This window comes from Aegilops tauschii, chromosome 5 (genome assembly GCF_002575655.3).
Source record: "Aegilops tauschii subsp. strangulata cultivar AL8/78 chromosome 5, Aet v6.0, whole genome shotgun sequence".
Taxonomy (NCBI): Eukaryota; Viridiplantae; Streptophyta; class Magnoliopsida; order Poales; family Poaceae; genus Aegilops; species Aegilops tauschii.
Window position 1 is genome coordinate 249,609,747 of NC_053039.3, and position 17,066 is coordinate 249,626,812.

The window sequence follows — 17,066 nt, forward strand, 5'->3', positions numbered from 1 at the left end:
GTACCAGATACTCAAGATGTCCATAACCGGGGACATGGCTAACCATCATTAGATTGTACACTCTGCAGAGGTTTGCGCACTTTTCCCAACAAGACTCAATCTCCTCCGTTGGATTTCTCGCATTACATGATGTTTGAGAAACGGATGACCGAGACACGGTCTTTTGGAAGCATTAACTCTTTACACTGGGTGGACAGTTACACCTAATTTCCCTCTACATCTGCTAGCCCACCACTGAAAGAGGTCACACAACTTACTCAAACTATGCCAGAGCCCGTAATGGCTTGTGGTTGCACATGGAAGTTTCTAGCATGAATAATCTTAAGATCCCTTTGATCCTGGGTAGCGGACCGTAGGATGATCACACGGGTTCTCCAGGATATCCTAGGACAACACTGGATTCTCCAAGTGCCCAAACAAGCAATCCACCCAGATGTGTATTAAAGTTTCCACCTTAAGTTGAACCATTAATTAACAATCTCACATCTGTCATGGATACACTCAAACCCAATCCACGTCTACGAGCATAGCATAGCAATATAAGCATAACGTAGAAGTAACTCCCAGGGTTTGATAATAAATAGGACAATAGGTTCTACCTCATCAACTACTTCCCAAACCCAAAAGTTAAGAGATCCTACTCATACAATGTGTGAGGGTTGTATCTAATGCATAAAAACTGGGTAAAAAGGGGTATGATCAATGTCTTACTTGCCTTGCTGACGATCCGTAAAACCTAGGGACTCGTAGTAGCACGCTTCGCACTCCGGGAATTCTATCACAAAAAAACAATAGCATACATAAGCAATCAATCAAAGATGCACGGGTAAAACTCAAATAAGAAGATCTAACTAGAAAGTTCAAATTAAGAACTCCGGTTTGCAAAAAGAATCAAATCAGACGGAGCAACGAAACTCAAACTGCGAAAGAAACAAGATCCGATTACTAATCTGAACTAAAGTCAAATTTTACATTACCAAAATCTTGTTCAAGTTGCTTAAACAAAAAGAGGGTTTCGAGACGAAGATCTAGGCGCTTGAATCGCCTGATTCCGATAAACGAGCGAAAAGATAAACTAAAATGGAAATCGGATCAGAAATCGCTATCAAAAATAATCGCGAAAAACCCGAGAAAAAGAAAAACGGACGAACAGGCTAACGAACGAACGATCGTTGTCTATGACTAACGGGCGAAAACCGTTCGTTAAAACGAACGTACGGTTGAACGTCCGCTAAATAAACTAAACCGAGAAAACCAACGAACCGATCAAAAAAACGTAACTAGGTTTTTTTAAACGACGGTTTTTACCTAAACCGAAAAAAATGAACGGCGAGATTTGCGAACTACGGCACGGCTCCGGCGGCTTCCGGCGAGCGGGGCGGCGGCGCGGGCGACGGCGGGGTGGCGCGTGTGGTGCCGCGGTGAGGCGGCGAGGCGGGCGGCGCTAGGCGGCTCGGCGGCGGCGGCTGCTGCTGCGGGCTGCGGTGGCGGGGTGGGGTGGCGAAGTGGGGGCGGGGGTGGCGGCTTTTAAGAAGGGGAGGGCGGCGGTGGCTTGCGGGAGGGGGCGGTGGTGGCGTGTCCGGGACGGACACGTCCTGGCGGCGGCGGCGCTGCTTGGGAGTCCTCTCCCGAGCCGGTGCGGGGAGGCGCGCGGCTGGGCCGGCTGGGCCTCGGTCCAGTGCGGTCCGGCGGGGTTTTTTTTAACATATCCCGCCGAAATAAAATCCTAGAAAAATAAATAAATAATCTAAAAATACCAAAACAAAGTTTCATCGTCTAAATAAAATATTTAGAACATGGTTAACATTTTCTTGGCCTAAAATGCAATTTTGAAAAATGCACCTTTTTTCTAATTCAAATAAAATTCCAATAAAAACCCAATAAAAAATATTAATCTGATTTTAATATTTTTCCTCCAATATTTCATTTATTTTGGAGAAGTCATATTATCTCCTCTCTTATATTTTTTTATGAAATATTTTGGAGAGAAAATAAATAAACCAAAGTGATCCTTGTTTCGATATTTGATAAAAGTCAAATATGAAAAACATGAAATCCCCAACTCTCTCCGAGGGTCCTTGAGTTGCTTAGAATTTCGAGGGTCGCAAAACGAAATGCAACAAAATATGATATGCATGAATGACCTATGTATAACATTCCAAATTGAAAATTTGGGATGTTACAGAAACTTAACAATATTTGATTTAACGAGCTAGTCAAGTAGAGGCATACTAGTGACATTCTATTTGTCTATGTATTCACACATGTACTAAGTTTCCGGTTAATTCAATTCTCGCATGAATAATAAACATTTATCATGATATGAGGAAATATAAATAACAACTTTATTATTGCCTCTAGGGCATATTTGCTCCAACAATGGCATACCGAAAGAGCTCTGACTAGTAAAAAAGTTAATTCGGTTGAAGAAATTTCTTCTTTGAGTGATAAAGTTGATGCTCTTATGAAATTAGTTGCTAGTAAAAGTGCTCCTATTGAATTTAATTATATGCCTTTGTCTACTTTGATTGAGCAAAATAGTGATGCCATTGATGTGAATTTTATTTCTCGCAATAATTTCAACAACAATGCTTATAGAGGAAATTTTAATCCTAGGCCATTTGCTAGTAATTCCTCTAATAATTATGGTAATTCCTATGGAAATCAACCTTACAATAATAATAGGAATACCTCTGATCTTGAGAATAATATTAAAGAATTTATCAGCACGCAAAAAGTTTTCAACACTTCCATAGAAGAAAAGATGAATAAGATTGATGATTTGTCTAGAAGTGTTGATAGAATTTCTCATGATGTGGAAAATCTCAAGACGAATTTTTTTGTGCCTAAAGTTGATGAATCAATTAAAGCTCTTTATGTTTCTAGGGATGAAAGTAATAAAAGAACTGCTATGCTTAGATCTAAAAGAGAATTTTTAGAAAAAGCTTTTTCTAATGATTATTCTTGCAAAAATTATGAAGATCTTAAAATGATTGGTGTTTCTTCTATTGATTCCTTGTTTAGTAAAGTTAAGAATGATGAAAAAGGGACCGGAGAAGAGTCAACTTTAGGTAGAAGGCGTCCCAATATTTCGGAGGGTGAAAATCTTGTTGAGAAAATTGATAAAAGTGGGTTTGAAGAGGTCAAAACTTTAGCTAGTGATGCACCCACTATTTTGGATTACAAAGATTTTAATTATGATAGTTTCTCTTTGATTGATTGTATTTCTTTGTTGCAATCCATGTTTAATTCACCCCATGCTTATTAACAAAACAAAACTTTTCCTAAACATATTGCTGATGCTATGATGAAAGCTTTGGAAGATAAATTGGAATTATAAGTTTCAATTCCTAGAAAATTGCATGATGAGTGGGAAACTACTATCAAAGTCAAGATTAAAAATTATGAGTTTTTTGCTTTGTGTGAATTGGGTGCCAGTGTTTCTACAATTCTGAAATCTTTATGTGATGTGCTTGGTCTTACCAATCTTGAAGAATGTTCTTTAAATTTGCACTTGGCGGATTCCACTATTAAAAAGCCTATGGGAAGAATTAATGATGTTCTTATTCTTGCAAATAGGAACTATGTGCCCATAGATTTTTATTGTTCTTGATATTGATTGCAATCCGTCTTGCCCAATTATTCTTGGAAGACCGTTTTTACGCACTATCGGTGCCGTGATTGATATGAAAGAAGGCAATATCAAGTTCCAATTTCCTTTGAGAAAGGATATGGAACACTTTCCTAGAACAAAAATCAGGCCACCTTATGAATCAATCATGAGGGCATGCTATGGATCTCGAACCAAGGATGACAAACTTAGATCCTTGCCTTACGCATAGCTAAGGGCGTAAAACTATAGCGCTTGTTGGGAGGCAACCCAATGAATAAAATTTATTTTTGCTTTTTGCTTTCTGTTCTTGACTGTTTACACAATTATGATACTGGTATGAATGTGTTTTTTGTGTTTTAATAAGTGTTTGTTCCATGTAAAGCCATTAGGATCTTCTTGGGTGATAGTTGTTTGATCTTGCTGAAAAAGACAGAAACTTTATGCTCACGAAAATAATTTTCATAAATCACAGAAAAGAGCTTTTGCCCTTATTCTTTTTAAGAGGATTAATATACAAATTACCCTGGTCATCCTAATTTTGTACAATTTTTGGAGTTACAGAAGTATTCGCTAAAGTCAGATTACTACAGACTGTTCTGTTTTGACAGATTCTGTTTTCTTTGTGTTGTGTGCTTATTTTGATGGCTCTATGGTTTTCTTTGATGAGTTTTTGCCATAGAAAAGTTGTAATACATTAGATATAATATGAAAACAAAATATGAATTGGTTTAATACAGCACTTATAGTAGTGGTTTGCTTTCTAATACTAACGGATCTCACAAAGGTTCTGTTGAGTTTTGTGTGATTGAAGTTTTCAAGTTTTGGGTTATCTTACGATGGATGAAGGAAGGATGTAAGAGCCTAAGCTTGGGGATGCCCCGGAATCCCAAGCTATCATCCAAGAATGAGCAACCAACTAAGCTTGGGGACGCCCCCGAGTGGCATCCCCACTTTCTTCCAACAACTATCTGTATTTTACTCGAGGCTATATTTTTATTCGTCACTTGATATGTGTTTTGCTTGGAGCGTCTTGTATGATATGTGTCTTTGCTTACTTTATTTTGTGTTTTAAGTTATCAATCCTTGCTGGACACACCTATTTGAGAGAGCCAAAAGTATATCATGACTTGTTAGAATTGCTCTCTATGCTTCACTTAGATCTTTTATGAGCTAGGACTTGCTCTAGTGCTTCATTTATATCTTTTTGAGCACGGTGTGCTTTGTTATTTTTGAAGAAATGCTCTCTTGCTTCACTCAGATTTATTTGAGAGTTAGTAAAAGTTTGAAGAAATTCTCTCTTGCTTCACTTAAATTATTTTGAGAGAAAGAAAATTTGTTATGCTCATGATCTTCACTTATATTTGTTTGAGCTTATGAAAAGCAACTCATGAAAATTAGTCCCAAAGTGATAGATATCCAAGAAGGATAAAGTAAAAAGTTGTGATGAAGATCATTGGACAAAATAAAATTGATTCTTAGTAATAGTTTTGAGATATGATGATGTGATATGTGAGTCATGATGAGTAATTGTGCTCTAGTAAGAATATTGGTGTTAAGGTTTGTGATTCCCTATGCATGCACGAAAGTTAATAATCATGCAATGAAAATTATATCCTACTTGTGGTGCATATTCGGTGTTAATTATGCTTAATGCTTGCTTATCAGATTATTCGTTTCTTGGTTGGTCGCTTCTCAATCTTTTTGCTAGCCTTCAATTTGCACCAAGTATGACCTCTACTGGTGCATCCAAAATCCTTTAAACCAGTTTTGCCACATGAGTCCACTATATCTACCTATATGCGGCATTCTTTTGCCGTTCTAAGCAAATTTGCATGTGCCATCTCTAATTTTCAAAATAAACTTCTCTTTTGTGTGTTTGTTTCGCTCGCGGAACGGTAACGGGTGGCTAATATTTTCCATGCTGGATGTGTTATCCTCACGATGTGTGTTTATTCACTTGTGATTGCACGAGAGTATGGCAAAGGTTTTAGGGATGCCCAATCCTGAAATGGAAAAATGAATTTACTTTATGTTTTGAATAATAAATTCCTTGGAAAGTGTTGGTATGGAAGGCACTCGTGGATACGGCTAGCCATGGAAAGTGAAAGAATGGTGGAAAAAGGAATGAACTTTATTTTCTGTTTGGGAACCGCCTATGGCATATCTAGCATGGAAAGTGTTCGTAGCTCTACGTCGTTTTCGTTGGTGGGATGGATACACCTCCCAAAATATTTTTATCTCGAATTTTTCGCTTTGAGCTCTAGCACCTCTACAAATCCCTACTTCCCTCTGTGAATGGCCTTTCTTTTACTAAATGCAATTTTTATTTTGAATTTGAGTCTCCATCTTCTCTTACAAAAGCACAAACTAGGAGGCAATATGATCGTGCTCAAGTATTAGGTGTAGTTAATATTCGAGTGTGTTTCATGAATGGATCAATGTTTGAGCATGATGGGCAAGGGATAACTTGTTTTAGCATTGTTATTTTGAAAGACATGGTTGCTTGTTAATATGCTTGAGTATCTAAATTATTATGTCAAAACTAGACTATTGCTTTGAGTCACATAAAAGTCCAAATGTCCATGCTATAAAGAAAAGAATATGATGAATTGATGAACAGCACTCCACATCAAAAATTCTGTTTTTATCACTTACCTACTCGAGGACAAGTAGGAGTTAAGCTTGGGGATGCTGATACGTCTCCAACGTATCTATAATTTTTTATTGTTCCATGTTGTTTTATTATCAATCTTGGATGTTTTATAATCATTTTCTAGTCATTTTATATCATTTTTTGGTACAAACCTATTGACATAGTGCCAAGTGCTAGTTGCTATTTTTTCCTTGTTTTTTACATCGCAGGAAATCAATATCAAACGGAGTCCAAATGCCACGAAACTCCATGATGATTTTTTTATGGGCCAGAAGGAAGCATATGGGCCTTGGTTGCACCTGGTGGCTTGTGCCCACCTCGGTTGCCCCCCGGACCGCCTCTTTGCTCTATAAATACCGCAAAAATACCAGAACCCTAGAAGCGTCGACGAAATATTCATCCAGCCGCCGCAGAGTCCAGAACCACTAGATCCAATCTAGCCATCATCACGGAGGGGTTCACCACTTCCATTGGTGCCTCTCCGATGATGCGTGAGTAGTTCCTTGTAGACCTTCGGGTCCGTAATTAGTAGCTAGATGGCTCTCTCTCTCTCTCTCTCTCTCTCTCTCTCTCTCTCTCTCTCTCGCTGAATTCTCAATACAATGGTCTCTTGGAGATCCATATGATGTAACTCTTTTTGCGGTGTGTTTGTTGGGATCCGATGAACTTCGAGTTTATGATCAGTTATATCTTTTTATATCCATGAAAGTTATTTGAGTTTCTTTGATCTCTATATGCATGATCTCTTATAGCCTCGTATTTCTTCTCCGATATTTGGGTTTTGTCGTGGTTTTGTCACGGCAGATGTCCTAGAGAAAGGACTTAGTCGTGGAGCCATCGCTACGAGTTAGCTTAAAGGGGTTAAAGCGGACAAGGGACGCAAGAGAGTTTCATACTAGTTCGGCCCCTTACGATGAAGGTAAAAGCCTACGTCTAGTTGTGATGGAATTGATGGGGTTTCGATGACCAGGGAGCGAATATGCTTTGCCTGAGTCTCGAGTTGTTGTCTGTTGTCCCTGAACCGCCGCCAGGTCGTCCCCTTATATACATGGGTTGACGCCTGTCGGTTTACAGAATCCCGAGGCCGGCTCATAGTCGTGTCCGACTCGGTCTCTGCTAATTCTACCTTACAATATAATTTTACATATCAATGCCGGTTTATGTCTATGGCCTTAAACCAGCTTTGGGCATGGGCCTCCATAAAGCATCACCGTCTGTCTTCATGGGCTTCAGATACAGATGAACTACTTATGGGGTTAACCCGGCCTCTCCTGGCCGGTTTACGCCCAGTGGTAATATCCCCAACATTAGGCCCCAGATTGATTTGAACTGGTTCATGTCAATCATCAATACTTAACAAAATTTCTTCTTCAACATCTTCACACAATCTTGTAAACCGCCATGACATCATCTTTTAGGATCATGGTAAACCGCCGTGACATCACCTGTCATTAACGAGCCTCCGATAATCAAGGCGACAACATCGCCTCATATCCAAAAATTCGGCCCCTCGATTTTCGCGTCTGTCGTTTATCTCCCTTATAAATAGGGCCAGGGGGTCTTTCAATTTTCCCCCTCGTGCCTCTTCTCTTCATCATCATCCTCGCGACGCCCGACCCTTCAACCTCGGCCGCCGCTGTCTACCTTCGACTGCTACACCAACCTTGGCCGCTGCATCGACCTGAACGTACCAGAGCTCCTCCGCGCGTCGCCGCTACTCAACAACCTCCGTAAGTCTCCCCTTTCTCTTACCATAGATCTGCACTTAGGGTTCCTGTCGTTCATCAGTGTTCGTCACCGCCCTTCTTTTTCCTTATTTATATCCATGGATTAGATCCAAAAACCACATAGACCTCGCGCGGTAGTAGTTTAAACCACATAGATCTCACGCGGTAGTAGTTTCAGCACCTGTTTGATATCCAACTCATCTCAACTTAGTGAACTTTTAGTACGCTGGAATTTAGGTCAGAATATATTTTGTTTTTCCTATGCACGGTAGATCTGAAATTACCATAGCAAGATGTGAAACTTGTTTCTTCCTTCTCTTACACACTTTGAATACCAGATTGGCCGGTTTAACTTCACAGAAAAATGATGACCCGGTAGATACCATTAGTCCCCTGTTGAACCGTCAATGTATTATATTGTTTCCATCATCAGACTCTGGTTTACGGATAACTCAATCCGGTTTATCAATATGCTTGTATCCTCATATCGTTGTATAGCTGTCCACTGTAAATCTTAAACCGGCAATAATCATGTTTCAGATTTCCCTTGTCATGGCCAAGCAAGTCTATGAATGCAATTGGGCTCCTTCTCGAGTAACCGAGGAGCAGTTAAACAACCTTGTTAAAACGGGCGCTTTAGCCAAGAAAGATGTCATCCACTGGAGGGTCCCTGGCCCGGAAAATCCTCCTACACTCAAGGATGGAGAGGTAGTCGTGTTTGCTGATCATCTCGGACGAGGTTTTAGTCCTCCCGGTTCAAAAAATTTCCGGGATGTACTGGCTAGTTTTCAACTGCGCCCTCAAGACATCGGTCCCAACTCTGTAACCAACATCTGCCACTTCCAAGTCTTTTGTGAAGTTTATCTACAAGAGGAACCTTCAGTCGAACTGTTTAGGGATTTCTTTCACTTAAACCGTTGCACAGAGTTCTCAGATGGACCCAATACGGAATTGGGCGGAATGGCGGTTCAGAAAAGGAAGGAAGTCACCTTCCCTCATCCCAAACTCCACAGTCACCCCAAAGAGTGGAACCAGACTTGGTTTTACTGCATGGATACATCTCCATCTGATGAAAATTCTTTGCCGGGTTACCGCCCTGAACGCCTTAGCAACACACATCCTTTTCCTCAGAGGTTGACAGCAAGAGAACAGGCCAAATATGCTCCCCAATTATCAAAGCTTAGAGCCTTCATGGCGAACGGTTTGACAGGAGTTGATCTTGCTCGTTGCTGGATAAGCTGGAGCATTCTACCCTTACGTCGGCGCCCCGGTTTGATGTGTGAGTACACGGGGAGTTTGAAGGATGCTCAGCGGCATATTGACATTCAGCTTACAGATGAAGAAGTCACTGAGGCTGTAAAGAAAATACCGAACGAATCGGAGGCCGTCTGTGCCCAAACCGGACTACTCCCTTTCTGCACCTTCAACAAACCACCAGCTGTAAGAATCATATAATCCTTTGTATCTGAATTTGCTTCTATCCAAATATTCTCTGAAAGTGTGATTATTTTCTGACAGGGTGATGATCCGTTCTGGAACAAGAAACCATCACAAGACAAACCGGCGAAGCCGCAAGACAAACCGGTCAAGCCAGTTCGTCCAAAGACCAAGGTTGTTAAGAAACCTGCCAAGAGAAGGACCACTGCATCCTCCGATCTACCAGCTGATGACGATGTGCGTAATCTGGAACCAGAGGTAGAACTTGACTCTCTTGGTTCATTTTTCGTACATCTCATTGACAATGATTATTATCAGGATGACGCTAAAGGCAGTCACGCTGAGGACGTAGAGGTAACCATTCTTTCCTCCGATTCAGATCCTCTGCCAACATCAAAAATCCGTCAAGCAATCCGGAAAGTAAAATTTTCTCACCCTCTTGCTTACTTGGACCAAAACTTTCTTTTGAAGACGCAGCAGCACGAAGCTCGCCGTACAACCCGGCACAGCGGCCAGGTAGTTACCTCCGCCGGTTTACCGAACAGTCCGGTTCGGAAACGCCGATCAGAGGTCTCTTATCCCATTGATACTTCATGCCCAAAAGCAGGTTGTTTTCGCTAGCCTCTCAGCCCGTCTGATTCAAATTATCAAGGTACTTCTCACTCATCCTCTGGCGAGTCCTCGGCCACACAGCTTCCACCCCTCAAAACAGTTCCTGGGTGAGCTATGCACATGTCTTTATTCTTGATGTGTTATCTTTACATACTGTACTGATCCTTATGTCTATCTTTTCTCAGCGCCAAGCCAAGACCCAGCAAGAAAGCTCGTTTAAACAAACCGGCTGATGATAATGTAGCTGCTGAACCGGAGACAACTCCATATCTGGAAGAAACCGACGCTGACGCCATGCTTCACGATCCGCCGCTTCAAGACCATGATTTCCTTGCTGAACAAGTGCAAGTTGACACTACAAGCCATGCAGACCGGCCAACCAGCCCTATCCAAACTGATGACAAAACGGTCAGTCCAGCTAAGGACACTGATAAACCGCCAACTCCGGTGAAGGCTGCTGATGAACAAGATGATGACATTATGATTACTGGTACTGGCCACACCACTCCTGGCAATCCTGTAGCTTTGTCAAAGCATACTGCCAAGGATGATCTCTTTGCTATCAGCAAAGGCAAATGGAATGCCGATTTATCAAGCTACACCCATCTCAATGCTCAAGATATTCACTCTGGCTTCTTGAACCGTCTGTATACCAGCCGTGATTATGAAGCTAGTTTGGTAAACTTGATGAAGGAGCGATATGAGGTAACTACTGTTTTTCTCTTTTGTCCAATTGCAGTTTATCAACTCCTAGTAGCCCCCAAGTGACGGTTTATGATGCCAATCTAAACCGGGACTTTTGTCATAACTTAACTTTCCATATTTAGCATCCAGGGACCGGATTACCTTTTTAAGATGAACCGGTTCCTTAAAATTTGCCATAGTGCTCTTTCGCCGGTATAGCCCCCAAGGGCCGGTTTAACTTTATAAAGATGAACCGGGACTGTAGAAGAATTCCCATACCAACAGTTTTTGAGCAAACACACATTAGCCCCCAAGTGCCAAGATTAATACTTGTATTATACTTGGGACTTGTAGAAATTTCTGATAAGGAGCAAATATGCATTAGCCCCCAAGTATCAAGGGGATAACTTGTTATGTGCTTGGTACTTCGAATATGTACTGTCAACTCACTTTGTATCTGTCTCTTTATAGGCTGAACTGAGCAAGAAGGAAAGGCAAACCGCTGATCTGCAAGAGAACATCAAGTCCCAACAGGCCGAAACTTCCAAAGCAAAAGATGAGCTGACAAGCGCCTTAGCCGCTATGGAAAAGCTAAAGGAGGGCTTCGCTAAGGAGTGGGCGGATTGGAACACAGATAAATCCGCTTTACGGAAAAGAGCTGAAGACGCAGAAGCAGCTCTCAAACCGGTGGTAGACGAGCTGACTGGTGTAAAGCGGCAGATACATGCCATGACTGCTGCTGTGTTCGGTAAGCATCCTTGCTTTATACTTTCAACATATCTTCCCATACGTTGCCGGTTTACTAATGTTTGCAATGATGCAGGAACTCGCATTAGTCATCTGGGCTCTGATGTTCAGAAGAAGCCGAAGGCTGCCTACACGCTGATAGAGCAACTATATACCGGCGCACAATGAATTATCTGCACGGCTTCTCACAATAAGCCGCCCCCGACGTTAATCAAAGATACCTTAGATAGGCTATCTATGCTGCCTGCCCGGGTGGAAGAGCTGAAGAGGTCTGCTGCAAGGGCTGGCGCTCTGACCGCACTAACCCGGGCAAAAGCATGGGTGCCTGATCTTGATCCGACGGACGTGGCTAAAGGCTACCCAAGCTTAAAGGAAGACGGATCAGAATTTTGTACTGAAGATCTCCGCGCCATAAACCGGGAAGTATGCCCACTGGCTTGTCAACTTGCTGAAGAGGCTGATCTTTCACATTTCCAGGCGAGTTATGATGCCAATAACAAGCGGGTTGCTGCACCAGCTCCTGAGGCTCAAAACCTTATCCCTCCAATCCGTAAGCACACTTATGCCCCTGATATTGAACCGTCCACCCTTATAAGCGACGAAGCTGTGTTCCAAGCTTTAACTGGGATCGAATGGACAACTGTTGACTTCCAGCCGCTGGGTAGGGACGAAGAAGCTGAACCGGTGCAAGATGATCCGCAACCGTCAGGTCAAGCTGATAAGCAATCATAATCTGGGGGCCGGTTTAGTTTTTCTTTTGCTGTAATGTTGATTGAGACAATTACTCCTTTGGGCACTGAAAACGCCTTGTAATAGGCTAGTTAAAACACTTGGTCTGTTATGCCTTCGTGCATATTTATCTGCAACTGATGCGTGTTAATCCGCCATGCTTAAGATATGATGTTCATAATCCATAGCTATTTATTCAAGCTGTTCCTGCAGATAAGAAGCTTAAAGCGCCCTGGCGGTTTACCACCGGACGGGTCATGATACCCAAATATATATATGACCAAGGTTTATAACCAAGGTTGTAAAAGATAACCAAATATGGAAATATATGATACCTGTAACCTTTAGGCATAGTGTTGGCTGACCAACCTTGTAATGAGGGTAATAACCCTAATCAGGAGTAAAAGTAACTCCTGTTATATGATGCCGGTTTACAATAAAACCATTCCGGGTTGTGATAAACACCGGTTTATTCCATACTGGTGACTTTGAGTCAAAACCAGACCGGGCTGATAGTCTCCGGATTATAACTTGATTATGTACTGACAACTTGTAGTTGCCAGCCTAATCGGGTTGATAAACACCGGTTTGAAAACATCACAAATCTTAGCAAAAGAAAAAGAAACTTAGCAAAGGGCAAATAAAACCGTTGTAGTCGAGGCTTTTCACGGGCTGCCAGGCCCCAAAAATTATCAAGAGGTGTTGCTATGGTTCGGGTTCGACCAAGCCCCCAAGTGATGTTGTGGCATTACGCCGATCAAGAGGTGTTGCTATGGTTCGGGTTCAACCAAGCCCCCAAGTGATGCTGTGGCATTACGCCGATCAAGAGGTGTTGCTATGGTTCGGGTTCGACCAAGCCCCCAAGTGATGATGTGGCATTACGCCAATCAAGAGGCGTAGCTATCGTTCGGATACGACCAAGCCCCCAAGTGATGTTGTGGCATTGCGCCGATCAAGAGGCGTAGCTATGGTTCGGATACGACCAAGCCCCCAAGTGATGTTGTGGCATTGCGCCGATCAAGAGGTGTAGCTATGGTTCGGATACGACCAAGCCCCCAAGTGATCTAATATCAAGCTTTGAGAAGCTGAATCAAGGGGTAAACCGGACGCCGCTTTGTAAGCTCCATGTAACCACACATGATGTAAGAAAACGACAGATACCCCGCTTTAGCTGAGGTTCCGGTTTATTATATTGATCATAATATATACAATGTCATAATATGTACATAAGCAGAGCCTGTAGCTCAAGTATAGTAGGGCCGAAGATGAGCAATATTCCATGGCCGGTTTGTCTCCTCCTCCGATTTACGTGAGTCTTTGCGCTCTCGAACATCGATTAGGTAGTATGACCCATTGTGCAGATTCTTGCTGACCACAAAAGGTCCTTCCCAAGGGGGGATAGCTTGTGCATATCTGTCTGATCCTGGATGAGTCGAAGCACCAAATCTCCTACTTGAAAGGTCCTGGTTTTAACCCGGCGGCTATGATAACGACACAGATCTTGCTGATAAATCGCCGAACGGGCTACCGCCATGTCACGCTCCTCATCTAACAGGTCAAGAGCTTCCTGTCGTGCCTTCTCGTTGTCAGCTTCAACGTATGCCGCTACACGAGGTGAGTCATGACGGATGTCACTAGGAAGAACCGCTTCCCCTCCATAAACCATGAAGAACGATGTGTATCCTGTCGATCTGTTGGGTGTGGTATTGATGCTCCATAACACTGAAGGTAGCTCCTCAACCCAACAACCCGGCGTCCGTTGCAAATGAACCATAAGCGGGGTTTGATGCCTCTCAAGATCTCTTGATTGGCCCTCTCCGCTTGACCATTGGACTGGGGGTGAGCCACTGATGATACGTCAAGCCGGATGTGCTCACGTTGACAGAACTCCTTCATGGCACCCTTTGACAGATTGGTACCATTGTCTGTTATAATGCTGTGTGGAAAGCCAAACCGGAAGATCACCTTTTTGATGAATTGAATCGCCGTGGCTGCGTCACACTTACTAACTGGCTCTGCCTCTACCCATTTTGTGAACTTATCAACCGCCACCAAAAGGTGGGTCTTCTTGTCCTTGGACCTCTTGAAAGGCCCAACCATATCCAGCCCCCAAGTTGCAAACGGCCAGGTGATTGGAATCATCCTTAATTCTTGAGCTGGTACATGAGCGCGCCTTGAGAATTTCTGACAACCATCACATCTTTTGACCAAGTCCTCGGCATCAGCATGAGCTGTCAACCAATAGAAACCGTGATGGAACGCCTTGGCCACCAAAGATTTTGAACCGGCGTGGTGACCACAATCTCCTTCGTGGATCTCACGCAAAATTTCACGACCTTCCTCAGGAGACACACAGCGTTGAAACGCCCCTGTCACACTGCAATGATGTAACTCTCCATTGATAACAGTAATGGACTTGACCGCTGGGTTATCTGCCTGGCCAAAGTTTCATCCTCTGGTAACTCGCCCCGGTTTATATACGCCAGATATGGAACCGTCCAATTCGGGATAACATGAAGAGCCGCCACCAACTGAGCCTCCAGATCAGGAACAGCCAAATCCTCTTCACCAGGGAGCTTGACGGACGGATTATACAAAACATCGAGGAAGATATTAGGTGGAACCGGTTTACGTTGGGAACCCAGGTGGCTTAAAGCGTCTGCCGCTTCATTCTTCCGCCGGTCCACATGATCCACTTGATAACCTTTAAAGTGACCTGCAACAATGTCCACCTCACGACGATATGCTACCATTAGTGGGTCCTTGGAATCCCAAGTGCCGGACACTTGTTGAGCCACCAGATTCGAGTCACCGAAGCACTTAACTCGGCTGAGATTCATCTCCTTAGCCATCCGAAGACCATGGAGTAAAGCCTCATATTCAGCTGCATTGTTAGTGCAAGGGAACATTAAACGGAGAACATAACAAAACTTATCACCTCGTGGGGAAGTTAATACGACTCCAGCCCCCAAGCCCTCCAATTGCCTGGACCCATCAAAATGAATAGTCCAGTAAGTATGATTCGGCTTCTCTTCTGGCGCTTGTAACTCTGTCCAATCATTGATGAAATCCACAAGTGCCTGAGATTTGATCGCCGTTCGGGGCATGTATTTCAACCCGTGAGGCCCGACCTCGATAGCCCACTTAGCAATCCGGCCGGTTGCTTCCCTGTTCTGGATTATATCTCCCAAAGAAGCAGAGCTGACCACCGTGATGGGGTGACCTTAGAAATACTGCTTAAGCTTCCGGCTTGCCATAAAAACCCCATACACCAATTTTTTCCAGTGTGGGTACCTCTGCTTGGACTCAATGAGTACCTCACTTATATAGTAAACCGGCTGCTGAACCGGATATTCCTTTCCTGCCTCTTTGCGCTCCACCACAATAGCCACACTAACAGCCCGAGCGTTAGCTGCCACATATAGCAACAATGGTTCTTTGTCAACCGGAGCAGCGAGAATCGGAGGATTAGCCAGCTGTCGCTTTAAGTCCTCAAATGCTTCATTAGCGGCGTCACTCGAGACGAAGTTATTTGTTTGTTCAGCATCTGATACAAAGGGATGGCCTTCTCGCCAAGGCAACTGACAACCCGGCTCAACGCGGCAATCTGGCCTGCCAGGTGTTGAACATCATTGATACACTTCGGTTTAGTCAAGGAGGTGATGGCTTTGATCTTTTCCGGATTAGCTTCAATGCCCCTGTTAGACACCAAAAAGCCCAAGAGTTTGCCTGCAGGTACACCAAAGACACACTTGGCCGGGTTAAGCATCATTTTATAAACCCGCAGGTTATCAAAGGTTTCCTTCAAGTCATCAATCAATGTTTCCTTCTTCCTTGATTTTACCACAATATCATCCACATAGGCGTGAACATTGCGGCCGATCTGTTTATGCAGACAATTCTGCACACACCTCCGATGAGTCGCCTGGGCACTCTTGAGCCCAAAGGTCATGGACACATAGCAGAAGGCTCCAAAGGGAGTTATGAAAGCTGTCTTCTCCTGGTCCTTAACTGCCATTTTGATCTGATGATAACCAGAGTATGCATCCAAAAAGCTTAAACGCTCGCAACCCGCCGTAGCATCAATAATTTGATCAATACGGGGAAGGGAAAAAGGATCTGCTGGACAAGCTTTGTTGAGATCTGTCTAGTCCACACACATACGCCAAGTGCCATTCTTCTTGAGGACCAGCACTGGATTAGCCAACCACTCAGGATGGAATACTTCAACGATAAATCCAGCCGCCAAGAGCCTGGCTACTTCTTCTCCAATAGCTTTGTGTCTTTCTTCATTGAACCGACGGAGAAACTGCTTGACCAGTTTATACTTAGGATCAACATTGAGAGTGTGCTCAGCGATTTCTCTTGGTACACCTGGCATGTCAGAAGGCTTCCATGCAAAGATGTCCCGATTCTCATGGATGAACTCGATGAGCAAGCCTTCCTATTTCGGATCTAAGTTAGCGCTGATGCTGAACTGCTTGGACGAATCGCCTGGTACGAAGTCAACAAGCTTAGTCTCATCAGCCGATTTAAACTTCAGGGCCGAATCATGCTCTGTGGTTGGTTTCTTCAACAAAGTCATATCTGCCGGATCAACATTGTCCTTGTAAAACTTCAACTCTTCTGTTGCACAAACCGACTCAGCATAAGCCGCATCACCTTCTTCACACTCCAGAGCAATCTTGCGGCTCCCATGCATGGTTATAGTTCCCTTGTGACCCAGCATCTTGAGCTGCAGATAGACATAACAAGGCCGTGCCATAAACTTAGCATAAGCTGGCCGTCCAAATAGGGCATGATACGGGCTGCTGATTTTCACCACTTCAAAGGTCAAGGTTTCTGATCTTGAGTCATGCTCATC

General features: G+C 43.3%; 1 protein-coding gene across 1 annotated transcript in view; it reads right to left on the minus strand.

The window, feature by feature from the left end:
• LOC141022737 (uncharacterized) overlaps window positions 1-17,066 on the minus strand; it is a 237,716-nt gene that overhangs the window by 21,710 nt on the left and 198,940 nt on the right. The window contains exons 3-4 of the mRNA XM_073498996.1: window positions 15,785-15,931; window positions 15,520-15,749 (exon numbers count right to left, since the gene is read on the minus strand). Of these exons, the coding sequence (XP_073355097.1) occupies window positions 15,520-15,749; window positions 15,785-15,931 (377 nt within the window). The remainder of the gene's footprint in view (window positions 1-15,519; window positions 15,750-15,784; window positions 15,932-17,066) is intronic.